We start from the raw sequence: 21,862 nt of genomic DNA, 5'->3' as shown, positions 1-21,862 counted from the left end.
TGCTCTAGTTGAGTGAGGGCACTTCAGGTCAAACACTGCCCACCCCATGGCTATAAACTTGGATCCTCCATCCTATTTAAATGATTCCACACTGGGCCTACGTCATGACAAGATACAGAGATGATCTATTCCATTAGTAAATTCTATCCAAAACATGATTTCCAAAGAGCTGTTTCCCCACATCACATATCTGAATCCTTGGCAACAAGTTCATAATGTACATATTCATCCGAGTTCCAAATTGATTGCCACAATGTTTACATTCATGGCAACTTTCTCAACTGTAGTCACTGCTCTCCTGTGCCCACTTTGTCATTAATTTCTTCCCACATACTGTACTATGTCTCTTCTGTGTGTATTCTCAAATGTCTTTTCAAAGACAAATTTCTTCCCACAATGTTCACATTCATAATATGGTGTCTCTCCTGTATGTACTCTCAAGTGCATCTTCAAACTCCCACAAAAATCGCGGTCGAAATGAAAACAAATAAATAAAAAAAGAAGACAATACAGACTTGAGGCAAGTATGTATATACCTTATAAGTTTAATTTCCATTGCAGGGATCTGCAAAACTAAATATTTATTAACCCCATCCCACCAGTGGACTGCTCCTGTTGACTAATGTATGTATTTCTGTTTCATATATCAATGTATCAAGGTGCAATTTCCAGAAGATAGACCCCCTGAGTTCTATTTATCTATTTTTCACAACATTTACATACCGGTATGTATTTAATCATCAGACATCAGTGCCAGTACTTTCGTTCTATAGTTCCGTTATATGTAGTGTTTGGACGTACTGCCTCTCCTGTTGGGCTGGTAATGTTACCGGAGGGAATAAAGGACGCCTTGAAACTTTCATCCGTCGGGCCGGCTGGTAAAATGATTGGTCTGGAACTGCCTTCCATCCGATGTGCACCTAGAACACCTCCAGAAAGATTTTGAACGCATTGAGTCGGATGCCTCTCATCCTCTCCACAAAGGTGATCATAGACCAACTTAATCCAAGTGGTAGATTGAGGCTCCTCAGTGTGAAAACAAATCGAAGATATGCCAAATCCTTTATTCCCTCCGGTATCATCCAGTACAACAGAAAGTCAAGAAGATAATTTTATCTTGTATTTTTTGATGTTTTTATATGAATGGTTTTATGCTATATTTGTTTTTATTGTGTTTTCTTGTTATTATGACGAGCAATGAATTTCCTTTTTGAGGATCAATAAAAGTTATCTTATCTTATCTTATCTTATCTTATCTTAGCTCTCCATCATTGGTGAACTAGGCAACTAATAAGAGGATTAATTTTATGTGGCAAAGACTTCATTTGCAATGAAATATCCGTGACGATATCGGCTTCCTTGTACGCTTTTATATTTTTACAAATATTATTCCTAGTACTATGATTCCAAAAATTAAATGGGAAGGATACAATCGCACACACACAAACTCAAATGATTCCAAATAAACCACAGCAAGCCTTAATAAACGTAACTTTTAAATTGTTGAATAGGCCATTTTAATGTCAAATATACTGACCAAATTTGAAAGAAATACAGTTATTTAGGCCTAAAAATAACATTTCCAGGAGAAGCTAATTATTTATGAAAGCGCTTGTTTAAACCGTTAATTTGTCTTTTAAAATGCATTAATTTCTTTTTCTAATTACTTTAGGCCTACACAACATAGATATAACATAATCTCTATGCTTTACAGGGTTTATATTTTTTGGAGGCTGACCGCACCTTCCGAATTTGTTTAAATTTTTTTGGTGAAATATTTGGAATTTAGACTTTGCGCATTATTTTGCGCTCATGAGAAAAGAGAATTTTTTTTTAGCTCGAACACTCTTTTTAATTTTCTACACGTCATCCGTGTGACGCATGCTCAGTCATTTTATAATTTCCAGGCGTCGAACGTGGCTAACCCTTTTGAAATACCGAGTATAATTATTTTTCTTCAACTGGATAAATTATTGTTTTTAAAGAGTAGTATATTTTAATAAATACTAGCATGTCCTCTTCGGGAGATTTTGGTAATCCTTTAAGGAAATTCAAGCTTGTATTCCTTGGAGAACAAAGCGGTAAGTTCACAACATTCTCATCCAAAAAGCTAGGCTTGGCCTTCTTGTCATTATTCAACTGCCTTTAGCGGCATCCACCACCGCCCTCTGTGTGTCTAACCATCTTTTGTACTGGTGTAGCAGTCATGCCTGGCCCTAGCCTAGGTCTAGGCTAATTTGCATGGGAATTTGACATTCCATTTGAATTGATTTATTTTACAAGCTGGGTCCTACAGGATGGATCCTACAGGATAATTAATGGCTGAAATATATCGTCAATGTGATTTGTTTTTGAGTAAATTAAAACAATTTAGAAAGATCTTTTTATTTTGATTAAATATTATTATGCATTTTGATTGTTTTATTCTGTTTTGATGCGAGTTTCTAAATTTTATAAAGCATTAATTTGATGTTGTAGGATTTTCTTTTGACATGCGTTTGAATATAAAGATGTACCTCTTTCGTCAATAAATACCCAACAAAATAAACCATAACAATACATATTAAAACATGGTATCGCAAACGAACATATAATTATTAATATTATCATGGGAAGGGCTAACCTAGAAAGAAGCTCTAGCCTAGTGGTGAGTGCGCATAAGGAACAATTCCAAATTAGGTTTCAGTACAGTATGTATGAATTTTTTTATGTATTTTATGTGAATGATATGATTAAATGGAATTGAATGGGAGGAGTAGAACCTGTTTGAATTAATCTTTAGACATAGTGAAAGACAAGTATTGCCCCGCCTACTTTTACCCAGTCCAATTTTCATTGTATTTAATCTGAATAGTAGAAGGTGTGATTTGAATAATATTTGCAAAATCATGAAAAATAGAAATCCATAAATAGAAACATTACAGTAGCAATACCTGCATTAAAGAGAAATAAATTTATGATTGAAGATTTTCCAGGATATTATTGTATTCTAATCTTCAGTATGAATGATTTGTGTGTGAAAAATAAAAATTGGACTCGGTATGTACCACCAGAAATTGTTTATAAGGAATATGAAGTGTTGCCTCATGACCGCCGTTATTATACAGGTGTAAAACTTGCAAAACTAAACCTAAATTAAGAAATTCATTTGTGCCTTTTGCCATCAGACTATTAAATAAATAACATTTTATAAATTTTACCTTTTATTATCTTAACTTAAACATTTTATAATTCTTAAGAATTCTATATATTTTGTTTGATGTTGAAATTTGTACTTTTTATACTTTTTATCGTAAGCTACTGTACTGAAATCCATATCCTTCTAATTCTTTTGTTAATTGCCCCATGAGGGATGAATAAAGATATACACTGCAACTGATTTTAAAATAATTTATAAAATATTTAATTAAATATAAAATCGCATAGCCATACATACAGATGATGACAATCTTTTTGACATTTAATTTCATGTCAGTGTATTGAATTGATGATGTTTATAGTCTATTTCGTGCCTAGCTTACAGTACCTGGATAAACCGACAATAGCCCCTTTCTCCTTGAAGAGCGAGGATATAACTCGAAAAGTAGAAATTTTCATTGAACACCCCTCTCCACAAATTTGGTATAGTCCATAAACTATTGATGATATTTATAATTTGTAAAGTATTGTGCTGTTTGAGTAAAGTACACAAACTAGAAAGTTCAGATTGCAGACCGACCGAGAGTGTGAAGTCCATCTGCAATCCATTCCAAACCATTGCAACGTGGCTACAGTATTACTAGTACACATACTAAGTTTTTTTATAGTCAAATATACATTTACAGTATTAACTGTATTTGAAGTGAAAATCATTGTGCTTATGGATTTTAAATTATGTTAAATTGGAACTTTAAATCATGAAAGAGAAAATCAAATTGGTTGTCTTAGGAGAAATGCAAGGTTTGTTAGTGTGTTTACAATTATTATCATTTTCTTGAGAAAGATTTTGAATTAAAGCTGTAGTCACATTAAAGTATGTTTAAAAATGACTCTGCTATACAGGTAATAGCCAGAGACTGTCAAATAAATTAACCAGAGTTTGTGTTTGCTTTGTGACATGTGTCTCAGGTTTTCTAATTAAAACATGGAATATAAACTGAACTACATTAACTGACAGTGTTAATGCAATGTCACACCTGGTTAATAGTTCTTTAAGCTCTGTTACTTTATGCATAAAGCGTGCTTCCCACTAGCGACGCAACACAAGGACGTAACGCAACGCAAGTGAATTGACCAATCACAAGCGATGGCTTATTCGCTTGTGATTGCTTCTGTATATAACTTCCCCTGTCATTGGTTAAAACGCTTGTGTTGCGTTTACGTCCTTGCGTTACGTTCTAGTGGGAAGTTTATCAAAATACTGGATATATACAATGTAATACATTGCAATCAAAAGTTATTTATTGTATCCCTTTTTAAATCCTCTGTTGGGCCAATTACAATAAAAAGAATGACAATAGTATGTCACTCTATACTAGGAGATGATATAGTCCTTGCAAATTAAAGTATGTTACAGTAGTCTAGTTATAAGTTTTGTTAGCCCAACCTACCTACCTAAATTTTAATATTAAGTATTATTATTAATGAATACACGTCTATAAATGCATTAAATACTATCATACTGTTACATACAGTAAATTTGTTCCAATATGTACTAAAATAATAAAATACTGTACTGCAGAAGTACATTACAAACTATGTCATTTAATTGCTGGCTTAAGTGTTTTCACAACCGTATGGCCTTGCAGAACCGCCCTATGTTTAGTGACCTTCATTTCATGTTTTTCTTCATTTAAAAAATGTTATGTTAGAACATGCATCCCCATACTTGGCATTGTAAAATGGGCACATTACTGTATCTCGTAGTTTCAACTTTAAACTAAAAAGTTGTTTGTACATTTTGGACAGTAATTATTGTCCAGCCCACGAAATTCAGAAAAAAGAAGGTCGGCAAAAAATTGCCGACCTTAAATTCGCCAAGGTCGGCAGTCTCGGCAGTTCTAAAAATAGAAAATCCACCCCAAGGCCTAAACCTCTTGCTAACCTAAAGGCCTAGCTAGGCCTAGCCTCCCTAGCTATATGTTATGCAAAAAGAACTAGCAAAATTAACTAAAATATAAAAACCTAACACTAAAATCTACAAGATAAATTCTATTTGATAATTAATTGCTGAACATCATGGTTCTGGAGCTAGCCGTACACAGAGCATAACAGGGTATTCCCCTACACAGTCACAGGTCTGTCGCGCACAGCGCTGTGCCCAGCCAGCTTGGTTGATAGGAAAGCATGCAGCTAACACACAAAATGATGTAATGGTTGAGTGAATTCAGGGATCATCTTAATTCTATGGTTTGTTAACTAAACACAACATAGTGGTGAATATGCCTGTTAAAATTTCAATGATACGATCCCTTAAAGTACCATGTTGTTGCTAGGAGGCTTGAAAGGAGGGATCTAGCCTAGTTTCTAGGTCGGCAATCTCTTGCCGTCCTCTGACAATTTAAGGTCGGCAATAAGGTCGGCAATTGCCGATTGCCGACGTGAAATTCGTGGGCTGTATTGTCACAGCCTACAGGTTCGATTTCTCCACAGTAGGAGTAAAAATCATTCAATTCATCATTTAGTTACACCTGTTGATGACATACAGTAACACATAGTTATTATTTCATCATCCTTTTATCTTATCAGTTCACATTAGTCACTAAAGCATGTAAAGTTTTTGTTTTTAAATGGTTGAATATAGTATTGTAATGTAACCAGGGTAGCCTAAATATAAACATTATTTTCATTAAAACTATTAGTTTATTACTAATATTATAACCAGCATACTATACACAGTACTGTAATAGCAAAATATTACTAACTGTAGTAAAAGATCATGTACAGTACAGTGCAAACTTCTATAGAAATACAAAAAATTGATTTTAATCATATACTGTACTGTAGTCGCGCCTAGCTTACCTGGATAAACCGATAAATGCCCTATTCTCCTTAAAGAGTGAAGTATACTTGAAAAGTAGAAAATTCATTGAACACCCCTTATTACTGTATTAGCGAGGTACAGTAAGCGTCACTCATAGACTACCAACACCATATCTGGTTTGTGTAATATTTGTCTTAAAATTTACAATTATTTTTTCACAGTTGGCAAAACATCCCTCATTACAAGGTTTATGTACGATAGTTTTGATAACACGTATCAGGTACAGTATACTGTTTCTTTCTCTTAAGCTTGGTTCCCACTAGAACGTAACGCAAGGACGTAAACGCAACGCAAGCGTTTTAACCAATGACAAGCAAAGTTATAGACAGTTAGCAATCACAAGTGAATAAGCCATCGCTTGTGATTGGTCAATTCACTTGCGTGGCGTTACGTCCTTGTGTTGCGTCGCTAGTGGGAACCACGCTTTATTATTTCTCATTTACTGTAAATAGCTTAAAAGAAGTTTTACAAAAATGTGACTACTGTAATATTAATAATGAAATGATTTTATGGTGATGACATATGTGAATAAACGTGGTGTTTACCCACAAAGCGAAAAAAAAATAGGTTAAAACAATTTCAAACTTATCACACATTCAGACCATTATACAGTAAAGTCTGGTTTGTTGGAGGTTTGCTTGAATATTATTTTTATCTATGTAATGTGGTTTTAAATAAATTTGGGTTTAAAGCCAATGAAAAAATCTATATTCATGTTCTCTCCCTTGTCTGTTTCAAAATTAATTTTATCAAATAAATGGTTGTGTTCAGAAAAAATAAGTCATTCAAGTTATCAACAAAATTACACGATCACAATTGTTAGGTACGCAGGGATGTAATTGTGCAGGGCGGAGCCGGGCGGGGCCGCCTTGCCTAAAAGCCTCCCGCCCAGTCTAAAGCTAATTTTAAGGCCTTCCGCCCAGCGTCAGACGTACCTGTCCGCCCACCCTAAATTCCTTTTTTTTCCGCGAAATATCTGGCATATTCTAGCTACAGTAACACAAGCTCACATCGCACAATGCAGCTAGCCTAGCACAAAACACACAGCTTTGAAAATCAACCAAGCAGAACTGTCATGTACTTAATGCTGATTGGACGGTACGCTCAAGTTCCACTTGAGTGAACATCACAACCTAGCATGCAGCTTGCTAGCTTTGCATGCTGTGCGCGATTTTCTTATCTCCTCTGTATGAATGAATCATGGAGAATATTTAAAAAAACCGGCGAATTAAACTGTAGGCTAATCAACCGTTCCACGCCGACTGCTTTGTGGAGTAACTTCCCGACTACGTGTATTTATTAAAAAAACATTGAATTGAAACATACTATATATCTTGTACTGTTATTATTTTTTATTTTGTGAATTACATCATTAGCGCGAGTATACTGTAGTATGGCTCGGATGATAGCCTAGATCATTCATCGCCCAGGCCGCAGACCTGGCGAAATGTACGTTCGTTCATGTAAGTACATCGTGATGTTTTCTACGTGGTTGTTGTGCGGCATGAATATCAATAAGAGGTTTTTATCTTGAAAAAATATTCTCGGCTAAATCGAACAAATTTATTTAATTCATGCAAGCTAGCTAGGCCTAGGCGTTCTTCAGGGGCAAGGTAACCACAAAGGCAGTTATGTTTAGGTCCAAATGGTAGGCCTAGACTTACACTGTCAAAGCATGGAGGTATAAACCGGGAGGTACGTATAATTACGTCCATGGTAAAAGTAATGTTTTGCTTTATTAAAATCATTCACCTGAACAATGATAATATTATTAATAAAAAAAAATGTAAAAAATTACACATATAAACCATCATTAAAATGAGTCTTATAAAGGTCAATATAGCAAATTTTTTCAGGGGCCGAAGGCCCCTGAATCCTGACCGGGGGCCCTTGGCGGCCCCCTGGCCCCCAGCCTAAGTTCCTCGCTTCGCTCGCAAGCTTAGTAAAAAGCACCCTCACAATTTTTTTTTCCACCCTCAACAATTCTTAGCTACAACCCTGGGTACGGTAAATGAAAGTTTAGTTACGAAAAGTTAAATATTATACACAGTAGTTGATATTTATCCAAAATATGAGAATGATATTTGACTAAATTCTTTAAAAAAAAAAAAGCAAAACTAACCTGCTTGACAGTTTCGTTCATGAATATTTATTATATAAAAACAGATGAACATGATATTTAACTTCATAAATATTATTAATTTTTTCAGGCAACAATTGGTATAGATTTTCTGTCAAAGACCATGTACCTTGAAGACCGTACCGTAAGACTTCAACTATGGGACACGGCAGGTCAAGAGAGGTTTCGTAGTCTCATACCAAGCTATATCCGAGATTCTACAGTAGCGGTTGTTGTTTATGATATTACAAGTAAGTATTACTATTTCTTGCCTATCTTACCTGGATAAATCGATAAATACCGTTTCTCGAAGAGCAAAATATACTGGAAAAGTAGAAAATTCATTGAACACCCCTCTACAGTCCACAACCATGCCCTCAAGTGGGAGCATCCCCACAAACCACCATCATCATTTCTTACTGTAAGTATACATAATTTTAATCACACCTTTCTTGTGTGAATGAGTGCTTTATTGAGAGACACTCGCATGCACGGTAAACATTAGACACATTAATACCTTGAATTTTAAATTTGGTCTTAAACTTTATGTGACAAAAAAATGTGATATGCCCATATGGATATGATGATGTCATATCACTACCATATTTGGGCATATCACTACCATATTTGGGCACATCACACTTTTTTTGTCAAACTAGTTTGATAGTGTAGACAGAGCTTTAGACTGTGCTATTCATTCTATGGTTGTCTGTGGTTACCTGATAAGTTGAACGTTTCTGAACGTTGAACCAGCAATGCTAAGTTTGTTTCATGCCTAACTTGTGATCTGGGCCTTTTTCCCTCCAGATAAAGAACGTAACTTTTATAAAGTATAACAAATTTGAGTGGTATTGTTCATAAGCCATGCCCTTATGTATATGGCCACGCCCTTGCATACTGCACCATTTATGAGGTGTACTGGGTTTTATATCAACACAATGGTATAGGAGTTGGCCTAGCTCATCAAGAATTAGGTTTTTAATCAAATTGTAATCCAGTACTTTGTACTAAATTGAGCTTTATGCAGCAGTATCTTAACAATTTCTGATATATCTCCACACACATTATGACCAGACACGTTATAGACAGTCTATGATGAATATTATACAGACAGACAGAATGATAATTTCAGTTGGAAGTAGCAAACCAATAATTGACAGTGAAATACATATCAACAATCAATGTCTTTTCAAGTACTGAGCATTATAATTATTTAGTAACATTTTGCTACTGTGTGTATTTGCTAATCCTACATCATTCTCAATCAAACAAAAGCTAAATATTTTATATCAGGTATACTTACACTTACAGTATACCATACCATTTACAATATTTAACTGTAGAACCACCTAAGAGGACCACTTAATTAAGGTGTCCCAACAGTAGGGGTTGGCCAGTGTTAGAACATATTTAGAGTTGAATGCACCTCTTTGTGTCTGGGACACCTAAAAAATACTAATGTACTGTATACTAATATAGTGTGCAGTAAGCCTGTATACAATTCTAGTTTTTAGCAATAGTATAAGAAGGGAGTTGTATTAACTCCCTGGTACTAAGCTTAAGCCTTATTAAAATGTTAAGCATGCAGTTAGCTTTATGTGTATTCAATGAATAAGCAAATTGACTCATGATGAGTGGGTGATTACCATAGAAATACTATATAGTGTAATATCTTTATTTAAACATTATGGCTTAAATGGCACATTTAAAGAACAAACTAAGTTTTGTACCTGTACAGAAAAAAATAAAGTTTATAAAAAAGGTGATTTTATTTTTTTGTAAGACAAAAAAAAGAGTGAATTTTCTTGAATTTTTTAAATTTTAATTTTTATATCAATGTACAATAAACTGGTAAACATAAGGAAAAAATATCAAAATAATGAATAAATTATTAAAAGAATAAAATCTAAATACAGTAATAATACTATTATTTTTAATTACTCAAATCTGATAAATTTTAACGAGTTGTGTTTGACGTTGTTGCACCTACAGATTATTTTCTTCTAAACCGTTGAAAGATTTTCCAAGTAAAATTGTTATACTAAACGATATCGTCATGATATATATTTTATCATGTTACTTTGCATACCTGATATACTGACAAATGAACAAATTATGCTACAGTTTCTATCGGGTCAAAGGTCAGACACATCAAAGATAGTATGACTGTTAAAAATATTATGTAAAGCATGTGGATAAAGTATATTAGAATTGAAACCTATCTTGTTATAAAAACAATTAAGATCTATTTTACTGTATATTGAATATGGTCTAATGGAATGTCACCGGCGTAAGAAGCAGAATACTCTAGTTCAAATCAATGAAGATGACTCTGAGTCTCATAGAATTTAATATAATTAATTTTCAATTTATTTAAGCATTGTCACACAAGAACATTAAATCTCTGTTTCTGGTTTTTTTATTAAGAATGTTCAGGAACTCAAAATTGTTGATTCTACAGTAGAAAATTCACTTTATTAATTTTTTTTTTCAAGCTTTGAAAAATAGTACAATATTGAAATATTGTTATTATGCTTTAAAGCTCTGTCTACAGTATCAAACTAGTTTGAAAAAAAAATGTGTTGTGTGCAAATATGGTAGTGATATGCCCAAATATGGTAGTGATATGCCCAAATATGGTAGTGATGTGCCCAAATATGGTAGTGATGTGCCCAAATATGGTAGTGATATGCCCAAATATGGTAGTGATATGCCCAAATATGGTAGTAATGTGCCCAAATATGGTAGTGATATGGCCAAATATGGTAGTGATGTGCCCAAATATGGTAGTGATGTGCCCAAATATGAAATTAAGAAAGATTATCAACAATAATGGCTCTGATTATGATTATGATATGAAAATAATGTCATAATTTTTACATTTTTTTTGCCATGTAATGTAACATTATCTTGTACAATTGATAGCACACAGTATTAAAAAGACACTTTGATAATGATATGTAGGATTACATAATCACTAGTTTTGAGGCTATATATAAATCTAATATGAAGATATTTAATTTTTCAGATGCCAATTCCTTCCACCAAACATCAAAATGGATTGATGACGTCCGAACAGAACGAGGGAGTGATGTCATCATTATGCTTGTAGGGAATAAAACAGATTTAGCAGATAAAAGGTAAAGCTGCTATGGTCATTAGAGATCTTCTTGTTTATAATCTTTATTCTAGGTAGAGTTAAGCCTTGTCTACACTATCAAACTTTATGTGTTAACAAAATGTGATGTGTTCATATACATAATGATGTTATATCACTACCATATTTGGGAACATCACACTTTTTTTGTCAGACTAGTTTAATAGTGTAGGCAGAGCTTTAGAGTGGAATATTGGGGCGTAGCATATTAAAATATTTTTCCCCTTTTGTGGAATAATAATAATGTGCAATTTAATATAACGCAAAATGCAGGGCGCCTCTAAACGCTGAACACAGAAAAAAGATCAAAAAATTAATGCTGAAAGTGCAAATTAAAAAGGTGACCCCTGCTGTAAAAATCTTTAGTGATGATAATAATTTATGACAAAATATATATTTTTACATTACAGACAAGTATCCATCGATGAAGGTGAAAAGAAGGCAAAAGATTTGAACGTTCTGTTTATTGAAACAAGTGCAAAATCTGGTTATAATGTTAAACAGGTACTGCATGCTGTACATATACAATTCACATTGTGTTATTTATGTGCATGTGGTTGGTCACAATATGTGGCAATACTAATCTGAATGTTTATGTGGCGCACTTTACCAAAAAGGTCTCGCAGTGCTTAAAAAAAAGTAAACAAATAAAAAAATAAAAAAACTTTTCATTACTCATTGTGCAATTTGGGATTGGACCGTTCTAAAGTTGTTTACCACATGTTGGTCCCATCCTTCACTGAATGTACACTGTTCTTTTTATATGTTATGTCTTTTACTTTTTATGTATGGACATTTTTGTGAGAATTTGAATAAATAAAAATAAAATAAAAAACAAACATTTATCAAATGCCATGCAAATAATACAGAGCATAAAAATGAGGACCAATCTAGAAGTGAACTTGCCTCAGGTTAACATGGTTACAAAAAATAAGGACAAAGTGGTTGTTAACGCCACAAAAGAGGAAAAAAAAAGGGGGGAGAGAAGATACCCCTGGACCAAATTATTAAGTTTTTAGAGTGGTGGATCCCAGATTTGAATCTGAATAAAGCTAGGTGCTTAACTTAACTTATTTCAACCAAGGGCCAATCCTTTGCATTGCTGGCGCCCAATAGGATCCGCCTTCGTTTTCAGAAAGAATTTGGTACTAAAAGAAACTGGTTTCATTTTGTTTTCGCAGCTTTTCAGACGTGTAGCTGCAGCACTGCCTGGTATGGAAACAACAGAACAGAAGAATCCAAATGAACGTATCCTTTCAATTTTGTTGCGATCCCTCGCTTCTAATATGAATCAAGTAGAACCTCCATTAAGGGGACACCGTCTGAACTCAACAAAGTGTTCTTTAAGCTTGGTTCCCACTAGAACGTAACACAAGGACGTAAACGCAACGCAAGCGTTTTAACCAATGACAAGCGAAGTTATAGACAGTTAGCAATCAAAAGCGAATAAGCCATCGCTTGTGATTGGTCAGTTCACTTGCGTTGCGTTACGTCCTTGCGTTGCGTCGCTAGTGGGAACCACGCTTTAATATGGAAAAATAGTAGTTTGCCGTATTGTTTTATATTGCCCCTTCTGAAAAAATGTCCCCTTGATCTGAATAGGGGTTCTACTATATTGGCCCCAAAAATTAAGTTAAGCTCTGTCTGCACTATAAAACTAAGGATGTGCCCAATTATGGTGGTGATATGCCCAAATATGGTAGTGATATGACATCATTATATCACATTTTTTGTCACATCAAGTTTGATAGTGTACACAGAGCTTAGGTTACTGGATTATTGTATGTGTTGCGTTATATTATTAATTTTAAATTAATTTAAACAAATGAAGTGTTTAATTACATCTTCAATTGATATTCCTTCATTCTCTATTTTAATGGGTTTTAATTTGTTAACATTTTACACTTTATGGGTACAAACATCTTCAAGTTGCTAAGCAACCTGATATTCATACATAATTTGTATCTCATTTTCAATCCATAATATTCTATTTTTATTCTTGATTTCCTTTTGCCCTTGTGACCATTGAAGCATATCAATTGATTTCTCTTTATAACTATTTGGTAAAGGAATGTTAATTTCAATATTTTATTTAAATACAATAACTGTACATACATTTATTTATGTTGAACATGAGAAATATGTTGGCTGTTTTCAGTTAGTTACACTATCGGTGTAAATTGGCCTTTATGCTTGCAGTAGTTACTACGATTGATTAAACCAAAGAGTTTATTATAAAGGCTAGAGGGCAAACTTAATGCCTACAGAGTAATTCACTATATAACCTCATTGGGTTAAATTGTTTTGTACAGGACTGACCACAGCTGTTAATGTGTTATTTTCACTGGTATTATTTAAGATGATATTTAGGATTAGTGTAAATTGTAAGTATGACAGGTAGTGCAGGTAAATTTATTGAGAAATTGTAGAATTTCACTTTCTGGTAGAATTAAGCGTGTTTAAAAATATTCATATATGTAATTTATTTTTAATGTAAATTGGGTTAAAGTATAATGTTTAAACCCAAGATTTAATTTTCAAGTAGAACCAATTCAAATAAAGGTAGGTATTTTGTCCATTTCTTCCAAATGGGTCATTCCATCTCAGATCACCCAATGAGTTAAACCCTACCTCTTCCAATTTTGATGAAATTTGGTATATGGGTGATTCATAGCAATTAAAGTCAAAATTTCAAATTTTAACTTTATCGGACCAACGGTTTTCGAGATATCGCAATTTCAATTTTCGGTTTTTACGCAAAAAAGGGCGCGTCCGCCACGTTTCAAAGAGCTGTATCTCGGGAACTATAGGTTCAATTTTAAAAGCAAAGGTATTTTTGTAAAGGGGAGACCATAAGGAATCTAAATATACTAATTGTGTGTGTTTTATGTTAATTTTAAGTTTAATAAAACTTTGAAATATATTTTGACCTTGAAATTGACACCGTGGAACACGCCCGATTTGTTGGTGACTATCACGAAAAATGTAGCCCTACGTGTCAACTACAACATATAAAAAAATTGGAGGGGTTTTTTTCTTTGTTTCCATGAAATTACAATTTGAAGTTGACATACCTCTTCCTTTTAGTGTATTTTTTGGTGTTGTTATATACTTATACACAGTGTGAACACTAACTGTTAAGGTGTCTTATTGTTACGCTTTCTCATCAGGCCCACTTAAACACTACAGTAGATATATTTTGATATGAGAAATACTGGGTAACTCACATACTTTTCAAATCAATTTTGACACATAGTTTAGTGTCCTTACTATGTTATTTTAGTGTATTTTGGTGTCTGTCCATGCATTACTTCAATGTCAATTTGATGTATTCCAAAAATAATTTTATTTACAAACTAAATATTATTATAATGTTACAATTGTCTATCTGGCCTTTACTCCTTGTCATCTGGCCAATTCAAACAGTATTTAGAAATGTTGTGGCGTTCATTTTGGGAAATTACTGTAATTCCTAGTCGAAGAGGATTTTATAAACGGAGAGGCTATAATACAATGTACATTTGATTCAGGAATCCAACAACAGTCTTCTTTGGACGGCCAATAAAAGATTTTCGCTGGCCCATGAGGATGCATAAATTTAATTTGATAATCCCCAAACTCTTCTGAGACATCCACAACCAAATGGGACACCATCATAACTACAGCACACAAATTCTGAAGTCTAATAATGGTGGGTTGTGTATCAGCAACAATTTCATTTTCATCACTGAAAGATTCTTGAATCACTACCACATCCGGAGGGTTTATCTGGGTACTAAGTTTGTAGACCTGCATCTGTGCCAGATAAACGTGAACAAAGCGATGATATTGTAATGTACCCTTGATGGTCTGGGCGAGGTTGAATCTCGGCTTTATTTCTTTTTCCACAGTAGATACCTCATCTATTCCCACATGAAAAAAGTTGATGCCTGGAATGTCCATATGAGCGAGTCATATGGCCGAGCGGTTAAGGCAGGGGCGTCGTTTACCGTACCTAAAGAGCCAACAACAACATCGGCAAGGGTTCGAGGCCGACTCGCTCCTAGTTCTGGTGGTGGAACAAGTCTTCTCAGATAAGGACTATAAACCGTAGGTCCAGTGTACACAGTTATAACCTGTGTGTACTTTAAAGAACCCAGTTCATTATTCGAAAAAGAGTAGGGGGTTATCCCGGTGAACTGGTTCACACAATAGCCCCTGTATCAGGGGGATTACCACCTATCTGATAGGACAGTGATTAATTCACTATTGGTAATCCTTGGCCACATTGCCTAAAGACATAAATAAAAATAAAAAATTACACAGTAGTTGAACATACTGAGAGATGTGAGAATATGACATTCAGTCAAACGCTGTAAGCTTCTCTTAGTGACAAGCCTCTTAACTGTTCCACCTATGCCATCACATGCACTCTTGCCATGTGATGTAGCGAAAAAATTCCCCTCGGCGTCTAAACCAAAATCTTCCTGGTGGTGGCAAAGGTTAATAAAGTTATATTTGTTTTTGTATTGGCCGCCACATCCATCTGTGAAATAATGAACTTTTTTCATGGTTGGTAGTTTTGATTTTAAATAGGGGATGACAACCTTTAAAAAGGCATCAGTAACTGATGTATGTTCTCTGCAATCACTTATTATGCATTAATATGCATAATAACATAGCAAGGACACTAAACTATGTGTCAAAATTGATTTGAAAAGTATGTGAGTTACCCAGTATTTCTCATATCAAAGTATATCTACTGTTTAAGTGGGCCTGATGAGAAAGCGTAACAATAAGACACCTTAACAGTTAGTGTTCACACTGTGTATAAGTATATAACAACACCAAAAATACACTAAAAGGAAGAGGTATGTCAACTTCAAATTGTAATTTCATGGAAACAAACAAAAAAACCCCTCCAATTTTTTTATATGTTGTAGTTGACAAGTAGGGCTACATTTTTCGTGATAGTCACCAACAAATCGGGCGTGTTCCACGGGGTCAATTTCAAGGTCAAAATATATGTCAAAGTTTTATTCAACTTAAAATTAACATAAAACACACACAATTAGTATATTTATGTTCCTTATGGTCTCCCCTTTACAAAAATACCTTTGTTTTTAAAATCGAACCTATAGTTCCCGAGATACAGCTCTTTGAAACGTGGCGGCCGCTCCCTTTTTTGCGTAAAAACCGAAAATTGAAATTGCGATATCTCGAAAACCGTTGGTCCGATAAAGTTAAAATTTGAAATTTTGGCTTTAATTGCTATGAATCACCCATATACCAAATTTCATCAAAATTGGAAGAGGTAGGGTTTAAAATTCCATTTTTTTTGGGTGAACTGAGATGGAATGACCCAAATATAGCCATTTGCTTGTTTATATCATATTTACAGTATATCATTTTATTTATGTATAGTATTTTTTTTTCATTTGTTTTGCATGATGTGTGTTGTCTGCCTCCTAACGATCTAATTCCTTGTGAAATATCATGGTATATATAGAACAAAGCATTTTAATAAATTTACTTGTGGATGATTGGCCAACACCAGGGTATGAAGTAACAGATTTCCATTAACAGATACCAAACAGTTCTGATTTTAGATGTTGTCACTGTTATTACCCAACCCCAAAAAATAACTACCAACCACTAACAAAAGTTGTATTTTTTCAGAGTTATCAAATTATTTACTTTCGTTTATTTTGCATGATTAAGTTGTGTTTTTATTTTCAGTTACTTTTTTTTGTTTCTCCTTAACGTTATTTTTGCTCAGTTATTGATATCAAGCTTGATCCTAACACAAGGTCGCAAGAACCGCAACCACAAGCCGGTGGCTGTGCATGCTGATGAAACAGCTCTTGTGATTGGCTGGGCACATAATGTGCACATATCCGATTGGCTTATCACATTCTTATAACCAATCCATTTCGCTGTAGTTAGAAGAAAGAAACACCAAATCTAACAAATCAAAAACAAGATCTTGTTTGAATGTGGAGTCCATAATATGATATATTGTAATATAAATATAATAATAATTATTATAATATGTATTACACTGTATTGTAATAATATTTGATGTTGTATGCAACCATGTGTATTCATTATAATAGACTTCTTGTTATACAACATGAGCATGAAGTTACAAACTTTAGAACTTTATCTATACTAACTAATTTGATTAGCTACATCAAAAGTTGAAATGATTATAGTATAGATTTGATCATATTTCATTTATCATGTTATGCCCACTACAGCCATCACAATGGACATTTGATAGTGTGTGTATACAACTGTTTTTCTGCAGTCAAAAAGAATTGTATGTCTGTATGTTCCTTTGCTGCAAATGGTCCAAACTTATATTGTCTGCCTGTTCAACCAAAGTCTAAATTTACTGTACGTAATTTAGCCTGGTTGAGAATGTTAGAAAAAGTGTGTTCAAAAAACCAAGTAATTTGTTTTGTAACACATCATGTGTTGCTCTAATTTAAAGTGTTGATTCCGCACTACTTTTGAAGTTGGCTCTGAAAAGAAAATTAGTTTTGCGTTGTGCAGCATATTGTAGTGTTAATACATATGACCCACCTTACACATAATTTTGGGGTTTTTTTTTACAACTGGGGCTTGGGGTTTCGAAAATGGTGAGGGTGTTTTTTTTAAATAAATGTTGTTAAATAAACAAAAAAGATATTAATATTTTGGGCCTTGGTATTTTTAATTACACTTGCAGATTTAAATTGTACATTATATAGACAGTAAATTATTTAACAAACTGATAATATTCAAAAACATTTTTATATAGATTTAATATTTGGATAGGATTGTTATTAGGTTTTTTTGTTGCTTTTTAGACCGTTTCAAATGTTTTTTTTTTATACAAAAATATACTGTATTCCCAAAACATTTGTAAAATTATTTTTTCTTAATTGGTTCCGTCGATAGCATCCTTTGGGTCTTATAATTAGAATCCCGATTATGTTGTTGTTTTTAATTGTTATAAATATTGTTTATTAATTTTTTGTTGTTTGATTTGCTTTAACATTTTTTTCTATGTATCCCAACTCTCCAAAACAATATACAGATTTTGTATTAAAAAGCTATATGAACAAATATTTTGTTTTGTGTTTTATTTCTGACATTTAAAAAAAATGTTGTTAACATTTCTGGCTTTTTTTTTTATTTTGTTAACATTCTACATTGTAGTAATGGAATTAAAAAGAGAATATTATTGTATGTATTTTTCTTTTATATCATTGATTAAAAAGTAATTACAATCATAGTTTACTGTTATCTAAAACAAATTTATCATTTCAGGTATATGGTGACAAGTAAACATGTTTTATTTTGACAGAATATACATACAGGTGATATATTTATATTTCACCTGCTGTAATTGTTTGTCCAATATTCAATAAATTTGAACCTTAACATAAACAACTCAAGATGATGTTATTATACCAAAACCAATGGAACAAGACCCCTCTCCTGAAGATGCTGGTTGTTACTGCTAAAAGCTGCTCTCTCATTGCTTCTCAGTTCTCAGTGCCTATTGGCTACTTGTGTTTGTCTCAGCCAATAGTAATCCTTGTACAGTTCAGCCCAGGTGTGTAGTTTGAAAATGTAAACAGTGAACAAGTAGTCATTTAGATAAATTCAAGCTCTTCAAGACGGTCTGTTCGAGCCAAAGACCAAATCTGTTATTTTTTCTGAGTGTTTGTTTTCATCTGTTACATATTACTTTACACCAACCATAACGTGTAAATTTGATTGTTTTATAAGTTAAATACTGTATTTTTGAAGAGTTTTATACATATGTTTTTCCAATATGTAAAAAATATATCACATTTTTAAATACGTGTTTCTTTGTGTTTGTAAAGTTTGTTTACTGTATGTTTAATTATAGATGATTCAACTTTTACTAATTCTTGTTTACTGTTAATAAAATGTAAAACACAACCAGTATGTTGCCTGTTTAGTGTGTCACATATGACAAAATTGAAAGACTATAAATCACTGAGATTGCTTATAACAACATATTGTGAAATCAATGAGAAAAATAAATGTCATAAAGTTGTGATTAAAAGGTGATAACTTTTGTTTTTAGTATCAATTTTGATTAATAAACTCAAAGTAAGCTTATTTGAGCTTAGATAATAAGGTGATACTCAACATACTGCGTATCACCTATTGTGTTTGTTATTCTTTAATTCATATTAGTCAAAAATGCAGTTGATAGAATTAAATAAATTTGGTTTGTAAGTGTAGCTGAATAACTGATGTAGACTAGACACAATATTGTTTGAATGCCAATGATAAACAGCTTAGGATAAAATCCATTTTATAAAATAATAAATATTCATTAATATAAAGCTTGTTTCATCAATATTCATTAGCACATCATGAATATTTAATGAACTTTATTGATATAGTATATAATATAATACAAATATATTTATCCAAATCTGTGAGTGTGAAGTTGTGATGTTTCAGGCGTTAATACATATTCAGGTTATTAAACTATGGTCACCATTGAATATGTAAATTAGCTTATGAATAAAAAAGTAGCTATTGAGTATGTAAATTATAAGCTTATGAATAATAAGTAGCTATTGAATATGCAAAATAAAAATATTAAATGGCTCATGAGATTAATGTGATATTCCTTATTAGTGAAAACAATGACTTGTTGCTTTCTATACAAATAGTTTACCATTAACTGGTAATTATGTTTTACAAATCCTCTATTGGACGCTTAATTGTGCTACCGATAAGTTCAAAGTCTTCACAAGACCATAATAAATTGGTCTGTAGTTTGGTGCACATTGTTAATTTAAGTATAACGAAATTGATTTAAAAACTGTATTAAGAATGTAGACTTTCCAATGTTATTTTTTTATTTATTTTTTTTTGTTAACATAAATAATAGTACCGGTATTATGTTATATGCAATTGTTTGATACCTATTCCGTGGTTGTTTGTAAATAGATAGAATATATCATTATAGACTTGTTGATCAGTACACCACCAAACTGTTAATAAGGATCTTTTGATTTGCGCTGACCGATGACCAAACTACTGTCATGTTAACACATTGTGCTCATGTGGGGAAGTTAGAATGTGCTTAGGACATGCTTCCTCGCTCCCTACTTCCACAAAGGTTTGGTGGTCCAGCAGGCAAGCACACACATAGTCCATTGGTTCAGTCATCGCAAATCGAAAGTGCCCAAATGTAAATTTGTTTGACCTAATGAATGTTTTAACTGAAAGATAGTGTAAATATAATATCAGGTCAGGTACTAGATGAAGGGTCAAGCTCTGTTTTCAATGCCTTTGGGATAAGAAATCATAACCTGCAGTACTGCTGCAGTAACAATTCTACTTTACTCCTGACATATTTATTTGAAAGGCTTTCTATTATCTGAGTTGATAAAGAAGTGTATGTAAATGAGAGACATTACTGTATGTGGTGGTGGTGTCTTATATATAGATAACAACAACGTTTGCACCAGGTCAAAATTCAGTCCAGTGAGTGAGCGTTTAAGCTCTGTCTACACTATCTGTTTGACAACAAAAAGTGTTGTGTGCCCAAATATAGTAGTGATATACCAAAATATGGTAGTGATATGACATCATCATGTCCATATATGGGCACATCACATTTTTTGTCACATAAAGTATGATAATGTAGACAGAGCTTTAAAAACACATTTTCCATGATTTTTGTCTCTTTCTACTGGACCAGAATCCTGACTCAGTGTGAATGTACCCTTAATTGTTCAAGCTAGCAATGATACACCATGCTGTGATACAAAATCTATGTTATCTTTTTCTCTCCTCTGTCAAATTTTCTCTGTTTTTGTGCACTATAGATCTATCCGAGTATTGTCTGTGAAATAAATAGGTAAATCAGCCAATTATCCTATGTAGTAGTTGTTTCTGTAAAGGCTTTACATTTTGTATTGTAGACGCTGTAAATGCAAATACTTCAGTTATGCTTAGAATTACACCACAGATCAGGCCCATATGGGTAAACAAGTTGGAAAAAGTTGACAATACATACAGTTACTCAGTTTGGTCTGGAAAAAAGTCTAGTGTGGCAAGTCTAGGCTTGTTTGCACTCATAATGCACTCAATACAATCAGCAAGGAACATTAGCAAGGATTTGAGGTTCACTCACTCCATGGTGGTAGAACGAGTCTTCTCGGATAAGGAATGTAAACCGTAGGTCCAGTGTACACATCTAGCTCATGTGCACTTTAAAAACCTAGTACATCTTTCGAGACGAGTAGGTGGTTATCCCGGTGTACTAGTACATCACAGCCACTGATCATAACTGGGCCCTCTGGGTCAATTCAATTCAACCATGTGAGTAGGTGGTTATCCCGGTGTACTAGTACATCACAGCCACTGATCATAACTGGGCCCTCTGGGTCAATTCAATTCAACCATGTGAGTAGGGGGTTATCCCGGTGTACTATTACATCACAGCCACTGATCATAACTGGGCCCTCTGGGTCAATTCAATCATGTGCGACTATACTCAAATAAGGTTCTGCACAGTATAGTAAGATGATGATGAACT

General features: G+C 33.5%; 1 protein-coding gene across 2 annotated transcripts; it reads left to right on the top strand.

Annotated features, from left to right (window-relative positions):
- Positions 1-1,912: 1,912 nt before the first annotated feature.
- Positions 1,913-21,367, top strand: LOC140049610 (ras-related protein Rab-6A). Of its 2 annotated transcripts, none has more exons than XM_072094543.1 (7): positions 1,913-2,081; positions 6,184-6,242; positions 8,233-8,392; positions 11,170-11,281; positions 11,709-11,802; positions 12,480-12,546; positions 18,724-21,367. In XM_072094543.1, the coding sequence occupies exons 1-7, from the start codon at positions 2,012-2,014 to the stop codon at positions 18,789-18,791; spliced, it is 630 nt and encodes a 209-aa protein (XP_071950644.1). In that variant the 5' UTR covers positions 1,913-2,011; the 3' UTR covers positions 18,792-21,367. The 2 variants fall into 2 exon arrangements, with proteins under 2 accessions (XP_071950644.1, XP_071950643.1); XM_072094542.1 differs by lacking the exon at positions 18,724-21,367 and adding an exon at positions 17,057-18,509.
- The last annotated feature ends 495 nt before the right edge of the window (positions 21,368-21,862 follow it).

Source organism: Antedon mediterranea, chromosome 5 (assembly GCF_964355755.1).
Source record: "Antedon mediterranea chromosome 5, ecAntMedi1.1, whole genome shotgun sequence".
NCBI lineage: Eukaryota > Metazoa > Echinodermata > Crinoidea > Comatulida > Antedonidae > Antedon > Antedon mediterranea.
This window is presented reverse-complemented; position numbering and strand designations above follow the sequence as displayed.

Excerpts from the sequence above, each read along its gene's own strand:
- LOC140049610 (XM_072094542.1), top strand. The coding sequence starts at position 2,012 with ATGTCCTCTTCGGGAGATTTTGGTAATCCTTTAAGGAAATTCAAGCTT. Across the intron at positions 8,393-11,169 it reads TGTTGTTTATGATATTACAA|ATGCCAATTCCTTCCACCAA; the intron begins GTAAGTATTACT and ends TTAATTTTTCAG. Across the intron at positions 12,547-17,056 it reads ACAGAAGAATCCAAATGAAC|TTATTGATATCAAGCTTGAT; the intron begins GTATCCTTTCAA and ends ATTTTTGCTCAG.